Below are 15,186 nucleotides of genomic sequence, written 5' to 3' on the forward strand. Positions count from 1 at the left end.
ACACACACACACACACACACACACACACACACACAAAATGGAATTCTATGCCTCCATCAGAAAGAATGACATTGCCCCATTTGTTAGGAAATAGAAAGACTTGGAAAAAATTATATTAAGTGAAGTAAGCCAGGCTTATATAGGTCCTATAGTTTCCCTTATTTGCAATAACTAGTGTATGTCTGGGACAAGCAGAAAAGCTCAAATAAGATGATAAGTGAAATGAACCCCAAGATAGGGACACAAGTGGTTTTTTCTTCCTTGCTATTGTTTCTAACATATTTATCAGGTACCATGTGATTTTTTTTGTTGCTTTGTATGTCCCTCCCCCATGGTTGTACAACCCGTTTTCATGGTATTTGCTGTTGGTATAATTTGGGGATGGGAAGGGAAAAAACAAATTGCTTAAATAGGGATACAGATTGACTCATTGCAACAATGAGATGCACAAGACGCTATGTTGAAAAACCAACTTTACAATTTAGGCGGGGGAGTGGAGGGGCAGGGAGGGAGGTGTAGCTGAGGAGGTGGGAGGGAAGGGATGGTAGGGGAAAAACAAAGAAGGCAACAATACTGGATAAGAAATGTACTCATTACCTTGCTCACATAACTGTAACCCCTTTGTACAGTATTTTCACAATTAAAAATACTTAATTTTAAAAAAAAACTAGATACAGTACATTGGTGACATCAAGGTTGACATCTGAAAAAAGAGACCTGTTGTTTTCATGTCTTGGAGTTCATTTCAATCAGCATCATTGTGTACGGTCATATGTGCATAGCTCTTGAGTTATGATTCTCTGCCAAACCAGCTTAGGCATATACTAATTATTACAAATGAGGGAACCATAGAGCCTATGTTTCTTTGAGTCTGAGTTACTTTACTTAATATGATTTTTTCCAAGTCTTTCCATTTTCTTACAAAAGGGGCGATTTCATTCTTTCTGATAAAAGCATAAAATTCCATTGTGTCCATATACCACATTTTCTTGATCCATTCATCTACTGAGGGTATCTAGTTCTTTCTTATTCCACTTTTCTTTTTCAATTGGTTTAACCCTGGCAATCTCTGTCTTTGATTCTGGTACCCTCCATCTTGTATATACATTTATCTGATTTGGGGAAGGGAAGGGAAATAACAAAATGATGAAAGAAGTACAAAGGATGACACATTGCAACAATGATACTCACAAGACACCATGTCAGAAATGAACTTTACAACTTTCGGCAGGGAGGGGGAGGATTGGGGGGAGAGCAAAGGGATAGTGGGAGACCAACAATGGAGTGGGTAACAATGTTCAACAAGAAATGTACCTTACTCACATAAATGTAACCCCTCTATACAGCAAATATTTTTTTAAAAAATGATTTTAAAAATCAAAAGTCCCACACCTGAAGGACAAACCTTATAAACTGGGCTTCATCTCAAATTCTTGGTTATTTATTATCTACTGTGGGCAAGATGACTTTAAGATACATTCTACTTATGAAACATTCTGTCTTCTCATTATGTAACTACATTTCTGTTGGGCTGTTTTTTCATAAAAAATTAAACAGTGCAACTTTGTCATCATCCAACAGTGCCGCCACTTTATTTGTTTACCAGATCATACTGGCCATTACCCTTGACCCTAGTCAACCCTTGACCGAAGACTTAATGACAGATGACTATTTCGGATGCATTTCCTTGCTGCTTTGTGCAGGTGGCTTCCGCATTGTTGCATAGACAGTGATGGGGACATCAGTTATTGTCAGGCAATGACTTCCTGGGCATCTTCGGAGTTGCCTGAGGAACAAATGACAGATAGAGCACTGAAGTTTCAGTATATATTCAATTGTTTAAAATCACTCTGCAATCTTTGCATATCACAAAATACATATAACACAGAATCGCTGATGAAACAGACCTTCTAGACTTATATACTAAAGAAATTGTGGTTGTTGCCACACATTGGACTATAAGAAGTTCCTAAATATAAAAGTAATTTTCCAAATGTTCATTCTGAAAGATATTCAGTGATTGCTGACAGGCAAAAAGACACATAGTTACAAACATAAGTGATAATACTGTGTCAATTTGTTCATATAGGCACTTTAATGTCACTTTGGGTGATTTTAAAATTAGAGTATTTGTGGAGAAAAAAATACATCAAGCATCTGGTTTTCCTTTTCCACATTCCCACCAAATAGTCATCCAAGTTCTGACATTTCTAAAGAGAAGGAACTCATTACTTCCCTAAGTAGACTATTTTATTCTTGAATAACTCTGATTTCCAAGCCACTACCTTATTAAGCTCAAATCTGTGTCTCAAAATCTCTAAGCCAAGACAAGCCTAGTATTTACTGTTTTGCTACGATAAATGGCAGAAAAAGTGAAATAAATCCTATTATAGTTTTCTTTCAATTTTTCAAAAATGATTTAATAGGTACTTGATGCTCTGCATTAATCTCTTCCAGATAGAAATACAGTCAGTCAAAATTATACTAAACCTGAGGTTTAAATACTTCGCTATTCATGTTTGTAGACTTATGCCTAATACAATACACTCATAAAACAGCACTAAAGATTTTCTTGAATGTTGTCCAATCTTGAAACTATCAACAACAACAAAAAATATTTCTAGCTAAAAATTTACTCCCCAAAACAGAGATAACAAATTGGTCCAGACTTACAGAGATACAAATACACATTACAGTTTTTAAAAAATAACAATGATCCTTGGAAACAATAATTTTATAACAGCAATATTGGAATTCCTGAGCCTTTTTGTGTATTGCCTAAGGCTGAATATCAGCTAAAGCTTATACTAATGATAACCAATACATATCTCCTCAATTGTCAGGAGGAAATGAACTGTCACCTATTTGGCGACGTCTCCTTCCCATTACAGGCAGCACTGGAACTCAGGCCCGATTCTAGCCCGATTGAAGAGTCTCCTCCTTCCACAGGAAATCTCCTTGGCTGGGTCCCAAACCGAAAAGGCATAATTCACTGAAAACCTAAATTTGAAATGTAAAATCGAAGAGGTTATCTTCAAAGAATGACATGAAACTTTTAACATTAGAGGCATCCACAAACATTCTGAAAAAGAACACCTTAAGATATCTAGAAAAAGTACAAAATAGTGTATTACACACTAAGTATGAATTTGTGTTTCACTTTCTTAGAGAAGCCTTTCAAAAATTTTATTATCTAATTTGATAGCACCTTTTATTTCTGTTTTATAATGATTATTATCAGTCTAATTCAGTGTTTCTCATCCATGGCACTAGTGACATGTGGGACAATACCCTTCTCCAACATAGAGAAGGGTAAACTGTCCTGTGCAGCACAACGTGTTCTACAGTGTTCATACACTATATGCCATCATCGTAGCCCTCTCCCATAGCTGTGACAGGGCAAAACGTCTTACTACGTGCCACACATCCCCCACTAGGAGAGAAAACAAAATTTCCCCCTGGTAAGAAACACTGGCCTAATGTTTTCACCACCACTTCCTTTCTGTCTTTGTCACCACTGAATCCTTAATGCCTAGAAGAGCTTTTAGTATGCAGTAGATATTTAATAACTCTCCCTTGAATAATTGTCCAAGATAGACCAACAGCATGAAACATGAAAAATGTCAACACTATCTCATATATTTAGTAGTCTATGCCTACTAAATAAATGTTTATTGGTGGCAATAATAAAACCAAATTATTAAGGTTTAACAATTTGAATAACGTGATATTTAGATGATAGATTAATCATCTAGAAAAAAAAGATTTTGGAATGGAAGGTATTGATCATGATACATTTTACTCATAAATTGACATGTTGAATTGACTAGTATAACTACAGATAACAAATTAATTTTTCAAAACAAAACATTCATTTTGCTCAAAAAATGATCTTTTAACATCAGAATAAACTATGGCTTATCTAATTGTGGAGGTACTGAGTCAGTTAATTTGATCAAGGAAACATGAACTTACCAAAATAGGCCGAGTCTGATTCCTGTAGAGATGAATAAATCAATTGCTTCTACTGACCTTCCATAGAAAGCTGGACTTGCCAAAGGGATGATGATAAAATGTTCCAGTGCTACCCAGAAATTATGACATCAGAAGATTCTTTCCATAGCTTCCTACCTGCTAAAGAATCAAATGTCTCCAGTCATAACTAGCAACAAGATGAAACTTGGATAAAAATTTTCATCTCTAAGGCTGTTGTATCTTTTAAGAGCTTTATTCTGTGGCTACCGACTTATTTTCTAATATTAAGCATTTTCATCCATGAATGAATACATGTAGCTTCATCCATCTGCACAAAATTTCAGTGGTAATTCTTTTCTTTAAATTCCATCTTCCTCATCTCTTTATTTTCCACAACTTCCCTTAATAATTCAAATTAATCCACCCTATCTATGTCATCATCCAACTTCAATATCAACCTCAAACAAAATTTATTTTTTAATTGTGTTATAATTGATGTTATGAAAACACTTAAAAAGATAGTAGTTTTCAGGAATGGAATTACACTGCACAAGTGATAATCGCATGGATAATCAGTACAAATGACAGTGATGTTACCACTACAATGTAGTCTTAAGAAAAATTCACTTTTGAGCAAAACTTTAATTTGTAATGCTAAAATGTATCAAGGTACAAAGGATACACTTATATATACATCTTTCCCATAAATAAGTTTTATTTTTGTATAGGAATAATTATCGTAGCTTTATTTTTCTTATTTTAAATTTTATTGTAAAGGTGACGTACAGAGGGGTTACCGTTACATACGTCAGGTAATGAGTACATTTCTTTTTTAACAATGTCACCCCTCTCCCTCATTTTCTTCCAGTACCCCCACCCACCCACAAGTTGTATAGTTCATTTCCCACCTCGTATCTAGTGAGTATCAGTTTTTACAAGGGATATTTTATGCCCCCGACTACTTCTAATGTCTTTTCCTACTTCTTTAACACTGCTTTGAACTCCTAAATGGCATTTGCAGGAAGGGAGACTATGTTTTGTACAGTCATTATTCTGATTTCTTACCCTTGAATTTCTTCTCTGTCAGTATCTCACTTTTGCCTGGTTTTGATCTGCTGTCCTTCTTCCAGCAAGTTCTTGGTTTCTATATACATACCTTATACTATCATTCAGTACCTCCCCTACTTAAGAATTTTTAGATTTACCACATAAGCCAGAACATTGCTTTTTCAACTAGCCAGTTTTACAATCTTCAAAGCTAATGACTAAAGTACTAAATGTCAGTAAGCAGCTTTACCTTGATTAAATTATTTACCGCTACCTACATATTACACTAAGTTCCCACTGCTGTGTTTCACCATTTGTTATGAAAAATTTATTTTATCTAAAAATTTATTTTACATAATATCTTACCTCTAGACCTTCTTTTTCTTACCAGGTGCTATCTGTGGATAACTTGATAAAAATTTTAGCTTAAAGAAATACAGGTTTCACTTACTGTGTCATAATAAGACAAATCACTGCTGCTCATTGTTGGCTAATGCATGATTAGGACATAAACAGTTGTTCCTTAAGATGGTTAAGAAATGTTTAATGGTTGGACATGAAGCATCAGTGCAAAAATGATGTGGGGTCAACTTAGAATATAGTATAAATTTTGACACCATATTAGCAATGAAATTTTGAAAACAAATCATTAAAAGCTTTTCTAAAATGGTATTACAACTACAAAGTAAAAAATGTTAGATATCTTGAAGGAAAATAATATGTGATTACTTTGAACTAGTTCATTTTGAATCAATTATGCCAAATTTCTTAGTGAGTGGTATAATGCAACCAAACATAGGCTTAATTATGAAAATTCATAGGATGAATAATACATATGAAGACAAAATGAACTTGACTCCACAGTAGATTTGTACAAAGCAATGGTAAAAAAAAAGTTTAAATGATGGTTATTGAGATCTCTAAATATGTTCCTTTAACTTATCATAAGCCCTGAAATAATTATCTTTCAATTGTCATATTAATTCATGAGGTGCAGAAAAGAAATAATATATAAACTAATCATATCCTAAGAAAATATTCACAGACTTCAACAAATATTAATTTTCTGGGAATTCATGTGCTAAGTGATATATAAAAGACTAAGCAAAAACAATTTTTGCCATAGTGGAGTTTAAAGGTTAGAGTAAGATTTTTTTACATGAAGATTGTTCTTTTAAGAACAAATTGATATGATCTGCTTATTTTTTATTGTGAAAATACTATACAGAGGGGTTACAATTACATGGGCAAGGTAATGAGTACATTTCTTATCAAGCATTGTAGCCTCCTCCTTTGTTTCCCCTTAGGGTAAGATATTTTTAAGACTATGCTATCAAATCTAAATCTAAAGGATGATTAGGCACCAATGAGGTAAAACTTAGGGAGAACCAAAGACATGCAAATAGATGGAATAATATATGCAAAGATTAAATGCCTATGGACAGGACAAAAAATAGATCTGGAAGGTCACCATCCCTACAACTGGTCTAGGAGATAAGTACAGTCCAAATTATGCAGGAAAATGAATCAAAGTTAAGCAGACTTTATCATATGAGCAAGGGAACCTGGAAAAGAACTTTGATTTCTCAAGACATATATTTAGGTTTTACAAATTTCTCTCTATTAATTTTCCACTCCATCTTTACTCTTTCCTTTTATCTGCTTACTTTGGGCTTGAATTGCTTTCCTTTTTCTAGCTTCTTAACAGGACACTTAGCTACCAATTTTCTTCTTTTCTAATCATTTAATTCAGTAAAATTCTATCAAAGCACTACTTTCATTCCATAGATGTTGAAAACTTGTCTTTTACTATTTCTCAACCAAAATTTTTCCTTTTAAAGAAGGCATATAAAATGCTCAACATGTTGTCATGTTTCTTTGACCAATGAGCTATTCACAATCTTGTTTCATCTTCAAACACTTGGGAATACTCTTATTTTTCTTTTACTTATTCCTAGTTAGATTTTAGTCAGAGAGCATTCTTTGTATAATTTGAAATTTTTAAATTGAGACTTGTTTTATGCTTAGGATATGAACTACTTTAGTAAATGTCCCATGTGTATTGGAAAAGTTGCAACTTATGATGTTAATTAATGAAGTGTTCTGTGTAAGTAGTTACCAAAGTTGTTAGATGCCTTTATTTTCTTCATACTTGCTTATTATTGAAGTAGCCATGTTGAAATCTCCAACTATGAATATGAATTTATTTACTTTTCCTTTCTGTTCTGATAACTTTTGCTTAATGTAGGTTCAAAGCTGTTATTTTATGCATATTTCATATAGTGATATCTTCATGAATTGACACCCTTATTATTGTGAATTATCTTTGTGAATTATCTTTTATCATTGAGAATTATTCTTACCTTTGAAATATAAAACTTTTATAGCTACTTTGTATTGCTACAGTTGTGAACATATTTTTCCTATTATTTTACTTTTTGTGTATATGTGTTTGTATTTGTTTTTTATACCCAAAGTGCGTCTCCTATAAATGTATGTAATTGAATCTGATTACTTTTGTCTTTTAAATTATAATGTTTTATCTGAATTGAAAGGTACGTTTGGATAGAAAACTTCCATCTTGCTATTTGTATTTTCTTTATGTCATAAATTCTTTCTTCTTTTTTCTTATTTTGTCCTTTGGGTCTGAATATATTTTATGAATCTTTTAAAATAAACTGGTTTCTGTGCTTCCTTGGACTTTTACATTTTATTTCTTCAGGGTAACTGCCTTCAAATAACATTACCACTTCAGTATACTAAAAGGACCTGACAGGAATATATTCCATTTCCTATCTCTTGCCATTCATGACTTTATTTTCACATATATTACTTCTTCCTATACTAGAAGTGTCATTGGACAATTACAGGATAATTGTTGAAATGAGAAGTCTTTTATATTTACCTATATATTTATCATTTTCAGTACTTTGATCCCCTTGAATAGGTCCAGATTTTCATCCAACATCATTTGCCTTTTGCCTAAAACAAAACTAATCCAATAGTGATTAATTCATTCAGCTTTTATATTTTTTTGTTTTTGAACAATACAATATTTTCACTGTGAAGAGATCCTAAGTATTTTTCTAGGTTTTTTAGTACTTTTTATGTTTTGCTCCATTGGCTGGTATTGTTTCCAATAAGAAGTCTGATATCTTTCCATTTTCCTTTATTTGAAGTATTTTATCTAGTGACTAACTTTAAGGTCAGTTCTTTATCAGTAATACTAAGCAACTTGATTATAATATAGCTGAGATAGTTTCCTTCTTATTTCTTGTGCCTAAGAGTCATTGAACTCTTTGGATCTGTGAGCTCATGTTTATCACATTTGCAAATTTCTCAGCTATTATTTCTTTAAGTATTTTTCTTCCCTCTGTAACTTAAATTACATGCTTATTAAAGTACTTCCATTTTTCCCAAGCTCAATGACTTTTTAAAAAAATTTTTGTTCTTCATTTTAGTTTCCATTACTGTATTTAAGTTCTTTACTCCATTTTGGCAGACCAGACAGTCTTCTCTCAATTCCATCATTTCACGTTAATCATTGTGTTTTTTGTCCCTAGAAGACCGATTGAATTTGTTTTTTCATTTCTTCATTTGTCCACGCTACCATCTGTTTTCTTGGACATATGATATATATGTTTGGGTTGAGATTTTTGGGGGCCTTGTTTACTGACCTTTCATTTGTGCCATTTCTTGTTATTTGTGTATGTGTGTGTGTGCGTTTTTGTGGGTTTTGTTTTGTTTTGTTTTGTTTTTGTCAGTTGTGGGGCTTGAACTCTGGGCCTGGGAGCTGTCTCTCAGCTCTTCAGTTCAAGGCAAGCACTCTACCACTTGAGCCACAGAGCCACTTCCGGTTTTCTCGTGGTTTATTGGACATAAGAGTCTCACAGCCTTTCGTGCCCGGGCTGGCTTTGAACCATAATCCTCAGATCTCAGCCTCCTGGGTAGCTAGGATTACAGGCATGAGCCACCAGTGTCCAGCTCACTTGTTCTATTTTTAGCTGACTGAATTTTCTCATTATTGGGTTCATCTTTGGATAACTGGAAATGTTTATTTGAATTTCAGGCGCTATGAGATTTACATTGCTAACTAATTTTATTTTTATTTTGCAAATAGATTTGTTCTTTGGAAATTTGGTTTTACTCTTTCTTAGTCTAGACCAACAGTAGTAGCCTTTATAAAGGGCTAACATATCTTCTACTTAAGCAATACCTTTCTGAGTACTCAGCTCAATGCTCTATGGATTACAAGAAATCTTCACCCAAGATATTGAGAAGGTGAATTAGACCCAGCCCTGTGTGAACCGTAGGAATATTTTGCCTGCTCCAGTTGGTCTTTCCTTAGTCTTAAGTATTTTCCACACATGCATACACCAATCAGTATTGACATCTTGAAGTTGGTGGTTACCACAGTATTACAAAGTTTATCCTGATTTGTACAGACTCAGGTCCAGACAGGGACATCCGTAAAAAAAACCTAAAATAAAAGTCATTATCTTAGCAACAGTTAATAAGAAAACTTGTTGAAAACTAAAGGGATAATGATGCATATTAATTCAGTGACAAACTATTGGGAGGAAAACTTTTTAAAAAACTGAAAATCTGCCAAGCCGATAAATTTAATAATACACTGGAGGAAGTTGGAAAACATAATGTAAATTACTGTCAAGTGACATAATAACTCATAACAAGCACTGTGCAAGCAATAATAAAAATTGATAGAGTATGTACAAATTCAAATTATATTTCAATGACAATTTGGAAAGTGACAGAAGTACATTTTATCTCTTTGCTGTTCTATTTCATGTGTACTTATTAATTTTACATTGAGCCTTCTTTATCTCCTACCTTTATATTATCTTCTAATAACTTCTTTTATATTACCTTCTAATAACTTTAATATTTTTATCTTTTGTCTCAACAATCTCTATGATTATTACTTTGATTTTTTCATCTCTGTAGTCTACTCCTTTGTGCTTTTAGAAATTACTTTTTGCCTGGACTGGCCTCAAACTATGATCCTCCTGATCTCTACCACACAAGTAACTAAGATTACAGATGTGAGCTACCACATCCAGCTTAGGACTTAAGTTCTTTCCCAAGCATGATTTCTGCAATCTAATAACTGGGATAACAGGGTAGAGCTTTGAAAGGTAAGAATACCAGATGAACTGGCACCAAAATTCACTGACACAGACATATCATCACCTACAATTGTCCACATTTTATGAATTTCCCAAGTCCCAGACTTTGGGACCTCATCCCAAGAACTGAAGTGTCTGACTGCAGCTCAGACTCCCAAGTTTATCAATACGCAGTTAAAGGTAAATCTAGCAACTAAAATTTTCTTGACTAAAACTGCCTAGCAATTCTCAACAAGCTCAAGCACTAATGTGAAAAACATCCAGACAGAATTATGGGGAAGCACCAGGAGCTAATGGCTCATGCCTATAATCCTAGCTACTCAGGAGGCTAAAATCTGAGGATGAAGGTTCAAAGCCATCTGGAACAGGAAAGTCCATGAGACTTTTATCTCCAATTAACTTCTCAGAAAAAGCCAGAAGTGGTGGTGTGGCTCAAGTGGTAGAACAGTAGCCATGAGCCAAAAGAGGCTAAGGACAATGCTTAGGCCCCAAGTTCGAGCCCCAGGACTAGCAAGAGAGAGGACAGAGAGAGAGAGAGAGAGAGAGAATATTATGGGAAGCCTTAGTAACATAAACAGCCCATTGCAACTTCAAACTTACCAGTTACTAGAAAAAGTAATGATGAATATTGTTTGTCCTGATGGGAAATAATGTGTTCTAATAGTCTGAATTATTACGGTTCATATCATCACACATTAAAAGCGTATACACCTTTTGTTAAACATAGGTTTCTTAGAGTATTTTTCCAAAGGTTTGTGGGAAATAGTAATTTCATTAAAAAAGTATTTGAGCCTTAAAATCTGGTCTTAGTTGTTCCATAAAAAAAAATAATTAAGGCTTTTTATGTAATTGACAATTATAAGACATTAGAGTTTTTCAGGAATGCCTGACTTTTCAAACTTTTCTTCCACTGTCCCTTCTAAACATTGTGTATGCAACGTTTATGTTATAAATCCCTCTATTCATGAGACTTTTGTTTAGTAACCCCTGAATCCTATGGGACTAATTGTCACCACCACACAATATTTTAATCCACAGTCTTTATACGTTAAGCTTGTTTTCGATTAGTTTGTTGGAGCTGGATCTAATCTTAATTTCTTTTGAATGTGACAGAGGAGAGAAATAAATTTGGGGGAGTATATGGCCTTCAACAAACAATTGGGTTTCTGAACTTAGCTTTGCCATTTTTGTCAGAAGGCACCTAGTTTTCGGTGGCATCTTGGTATGTCTATTGGTCTGGGGTTTCTTTATGCTCATCGACATTTTGGGTTTTGCATCAGAACAAAGGATCAACACGTTCTGCGTTGCCTTTAGAACAAAGGCCTCGATTCATAGGGACACTGAGGTGGGCCTGGGGTGACAGGAGTAGAGGGAACCTGACCCACCGCCCAGAGGGTTGAGACGTGAACCAGGACAAAACTTCTGATAATCCAGGAACAGCTGCAAAGACACAAACTCAAAAAAGATAATAATAATAATCGCTCCAAAGCCGAATTACCCGTCAGTTACCGCGGCCTCCAGAGCTGCCGTTGCTCAAAGATGAGTTCACAAGGCAACTCAGGTTTGTGCCTCCCGGGCCCAGTCGCTATGGTAACGGCGAGACGCAACTGCGCTTGCGCGTCCTCCCGACGTAAGCACGGCAGCCCGGACCTGTCGAAGCGCTTGCCGACAGCAGCGACTTGCGGCAGTAGCGTGACTTACGGCCGCCCCCTTTGTGCTGCCCGGTATTGGCAGTCTGGCGGGATGACCCAGTCGGTAGTGGTCCAAGGTGAGCTTCGTCCCCGGGGCGCGGGGACGCGATCGCGGCGCCCCTTTGCCCTCTGTTTCCTATCTAATGTCAGGTTCTCGCTCTCTCTTCCCTGGTCGCAGTCGGCCAGTGCGGAAACCAGATCGGCTGCTGCTTCTGGGACCTGGCGCTAAGGGAGCACGCCTCGGTCAACCAGGTAGGCCGCCCATTGGAGCCTCCACCTGGGCCTTGGTCTGGCCGTTATACACTGTGTGGGATCTTCTCAGTAGAAAACGTCAGAGCCAGTGGGCACCGGTGATCCACGCCCGTGATTCTAGCCCTCGAGAGGCTGAGATCTTGGGATCATGGTTCGAAGCCAGCTCGGGCAGAGAAGTCCATGAGACGCGGATCTCCAGTTGACTATCAAAACAGCCCGAAATGGAACTGTGGCTCAAGTGGTACAGCGTTTGTCTTGACCAAAACAAAAAAAAAGCCCCGGAACAACCTTCAGCCCCTGAGTTTAAGTTCCGGGACTGACACCAAAAGAGGAAAGGAAAGAAAAACGTAACTGATTTTTAACGTATGTTGCCCAAACACACACTGGACTGAAAGAACATTGACCAGAGACCTGAGTCTTAACAATTTTACTAATTCTCAGTAGTTCTCAGTAGTGTTCTTGTGAAAACCATAAAGGAGGAGTGTGTGAGAATACTCTTATAAAGTACCTGGCGAGTATAATCTTGTGTTCCTTATAGTCATTTTTAAAAAAAGGTCACTAGAATCCAGAGTAAACTAATTACACTTGTTTTACAATCCTTGAGGAAATTTTCATCACCCTTCTGAGCTTTAAGGCTTACAGTGTTTACTCTCTTCTGAAGAGAAATTTCAAGACTCATTCCGAGCAATGTTCTGGGAACTTGCTTTTCATTATAGACACATTAGCTATTTCAGTTTTGTGGAATTGTTAAAACTGAAAAAAAAAGAAAACTTTCGAAAATAAAATTTACATGATATAAATATTTTTCCTTCTTTTTAGAAAGGCATTTATGATGAGGCCATAAGCAGCTTCTTTAGGAATGTAGATACCAGGTAAGATGAGATTAAAGCCTATCAGAGAATACAATCATCCTTTCTCTTGTCCTCAGATTGGAGAGAATTCTTCAAAGGAAGGTAACAGTTGGTAGCTATGAAGATGTCTAGCCTTTTTGTTGTTCTCATTAAAAATATTTTGCATTATATCTTGTAACAGAACAAGTTTTGGGCTTTTTTTCCCCAGATTTTATTAAAAGAAGTGTGACTTCTTTTACCTGGATAAAGTTTTACTAAAGGAAAGCTGAACTTTCCCTGAGATATCATGTGATTGCATCTAGTAATGGCTAGCTTTTAAGACATTTCTCTGATCACACTACTTGCTGTGAGTATAGAATGTGCTCAAAAGGAGAAAACGGTAACTGCTTACAATAAAGATTACTTTGTATGCCTGTGTCCATACTAAGGCATGAACTAAAGGCCTAGGCACTATCTATAGCCTAGCCACTATCCTAGGCACTATTTCTCAAGGCTGGCATTCTACCAGTTTAGCCACAGCTTTACTGTTTCAGTATATATGTATCATAAGTCTTTTACCTCAAAGAGTAAATTGACATTCAGGGTATGCCCATGTCTCTTAATGTGAAATGGTATACATTTCAAAATATTTTGTAAAAATTAATTATATAATCTTGCACTTAAAAATTGTACTGAAAAGTATAGGGACAAATCTAATTTTGTAGAAGTTCTAGGTAGAATTACTTGGCTGGGTGTTTGAGCTGTTATCCTCTGATTCATTTTCACTTGTTGATGAATTCCAGACCCTAATGCTCAGGCTTACAAACTCATAAACCTGCTTTTTTCCCTTTAAGAATGAATTAACTGGCTGGGAAGGTGGCTCAGTGGTAGAGTGCTTGCCCTTGCATGCATGAGGCCCTGGATTCGATTCCTCAGCACCACATAAGCAGAAAAAGCTGGAAGTCGCCCTGTGGCTCAAGTGGAAGAGCTCTAGCCTTGAACTGAAGAGCTGAGGGACAGCGCCCAGGCCCAGAGTTCAGGCCCCACAACCAGCAAAAAAACAAAAAGAATGAGTTAACTTCAGCCAGGCTGGCTCAGATCTATAATCCTAGCTACTTCAAAAGCTGAGATCTGAGAATTGTGATACAAAGCTGGCCAGGCAAGAAAATTTGAGACATCTCCAATTGAAAAGCTAGAAGTGGAGCTGTGGCTCACAGTGGTAGAGCAGTGGCCTTGAGCTCAAAAGCTCAGGGATGACAGCATCCAGGCCCTGAGTTCAAGCCCCAGGACCAGCACAATTGACAAAAGAATGTGTCAGTTTCGATTCAGATTCGGACTGGTCAGATTCAAAGATAGGAGAGATTGAAAACTATAAAGGCAGTGTAGTACTGTAGGAACTATAATTCAGACCACATATCCATACATCATAAGTACATTTTTTTTGGTAGGAAAATTTCCAAAGATAATCAAAAGGTTGCTTAGTGACTGGAATCAGAATAAAAGACGTTAGAAATATGTGTCATTTAATATATAGCATAAAGGAAATTTATCTATAGCAGGGATTAACAAATCTCCCGCTAAGGACCGGATAGTAAATATATTAAGTTTTACAACTATAAAGGTCCCAAGTTATATCTACTAACCTGCTTTTGTAGCCTGTATACCATCATGGATAGTACATAAATGAATGATCATGGCTGTATTTGAATAAACCAGCATAACAGCAGCTAGTTGTATTTGGCCTGAAGACTGAGGTTTATTGACCCATGGCCTAGAGCATCTGATTTAGCTAAGCTTCCCAACTAATGTTAGCTTACCTTTTGAGATATCTTTGAGAACCCATGCATTGTGTTTGGCATCAGTTTCAGTAGTTAATAATTTTGAAGATAAAATTCAGGATAAGATTTCAAGGTAAGAACAGCCCCAGACACTCAATGGTATTTAACTGTATATCCATTGATGTATGTTTATAACCTCATTAAAAGTAATTTAAGTAATAATGGTGTCTGTTTACACAGAAATCTGGGAACCAGATGGTTAGATATTAGCAAAGTTTTTCAGATACCTACATGTACTATATGTAATTTACCTATCCTTAGTACATTGACTTTGTCTCATTTGTCTCATTTATTACTTCATGACAGTCTCCAGGAATCATATCCATATCATTTTTAAGGCGGGCGGGGGGGGGGGGGGAAGGGGGGAAGAAAAAGGTTAACACCAATTTTGCATCTGGTCCTTTTT

General features: G+C 35.9%; 2 protein-coding genes across 7 annotated transcripts in view; one reads left to right on the forward strand and one right to left on the reverse strand.

Moving 5' to 3' along the window:
* Positions 1 to 1,580: 1,580 nt before the first annotated feature.
* Fam229b (family with sequence similarity 229, member B) lies at positions 1,581 to 11,742 on the reverse strand. Of its 3 annotated transcripts, none has more exons than XM_013032803.1 (4): positions 11,668 to 11,742; positions 3,976 to 4,134; positions 2,862 to 3,000; positions 1,581 to 1,786 (listed from the first exon to the last, which is right to left on the reverse strand). In XM_013032803.1, the coding sequence occupies exons 3-4, from the start codon at positions 2,984 to 2,986 to the stop codon at positions 1,669 to 1,671; spliced, it is 243 nt and encodes an 80-aa protein (XP_012888257.1). In that variant the 5' UTR covers positions 2,987 to 3,000; positions 3,976 to 4,134; positions 11,668 to 11,742; the 3' UTR covers positions 1,581 to 1,668. The 3 variants fall into 3 exon arrangements, with proteins under 3 accessions (XP_012888257.1, XP_012888258.1, XP_012888260.1); XM_013032804.1 differs by having other exon boundaries at positions 11,679 to 11,735; XM_013032806.1 differs by lacking the exon at positions 11,668 to 11,742 and adding an exon at positions 9,434 to 9,458.
* A 126-nt stretch (positions 11,743 to 11,868) lies between these two features.
* Positions 11,869 to 15,186, forward strand: part of Tube1 (tubulin, epsilon 1) — an 11,309-nt gene continuing 7,991 nt past the window's right edge. For 3 of the 4 annotated variants that reach the window (XM_013032797.1, XM_013032800.1, XM_013032798.1), the window contains exons 1-2: positions 11,869 to 11,937; positions 12,039 to 12,112. In XM_013032797.1, coding sequence (XP_012888251.1) covers positions 11,913 to 11,937; positions 12,039 to 12,112 — 99 coding nt within the window. In that variant the 5' untranslated portion in view covers positions 11,869 to 11,912. The remainder of the gene's footprint in view (positions 11,938 to 12,038; positions 12,113 to 15,186) is intronic. The other variant, XM_013032799.1, reaches the window with a different exon arrangement.

This window comes from Dipodomys ordii, unplaced genomic scaffold, assembly GCF_000151885.1.
Source record: "Dipodomys ordii isolate 6190 unplaced genomic scaffold, Dord_2.0 Scaffold157, whole genome shotgun sequence".
Taxonomy (NCBI): domain Eukaryota; kingdom Metazoa; phylum Chordata; class Mammalia; order Rodentia; family Heteromyidae; genus Dipodomys; species Dipodomys ordii.

Coding starts and splice junctions, on each gene's coding strand:
- Fam229b (XM_013032803.1), bottom strand. CDS start 2,986: ATGCCTTTTCGGTTTGGGACCCAGCCAAGGAGATTTCCTGTGGAAGGA. Junction 1,787..2,861: donor AAGGAGACGTCGCCAAATAG/GTGACAGTTCAT, acceptor TTTGTTCCTCAG/GCAACTCCGAAGATGCCCAG.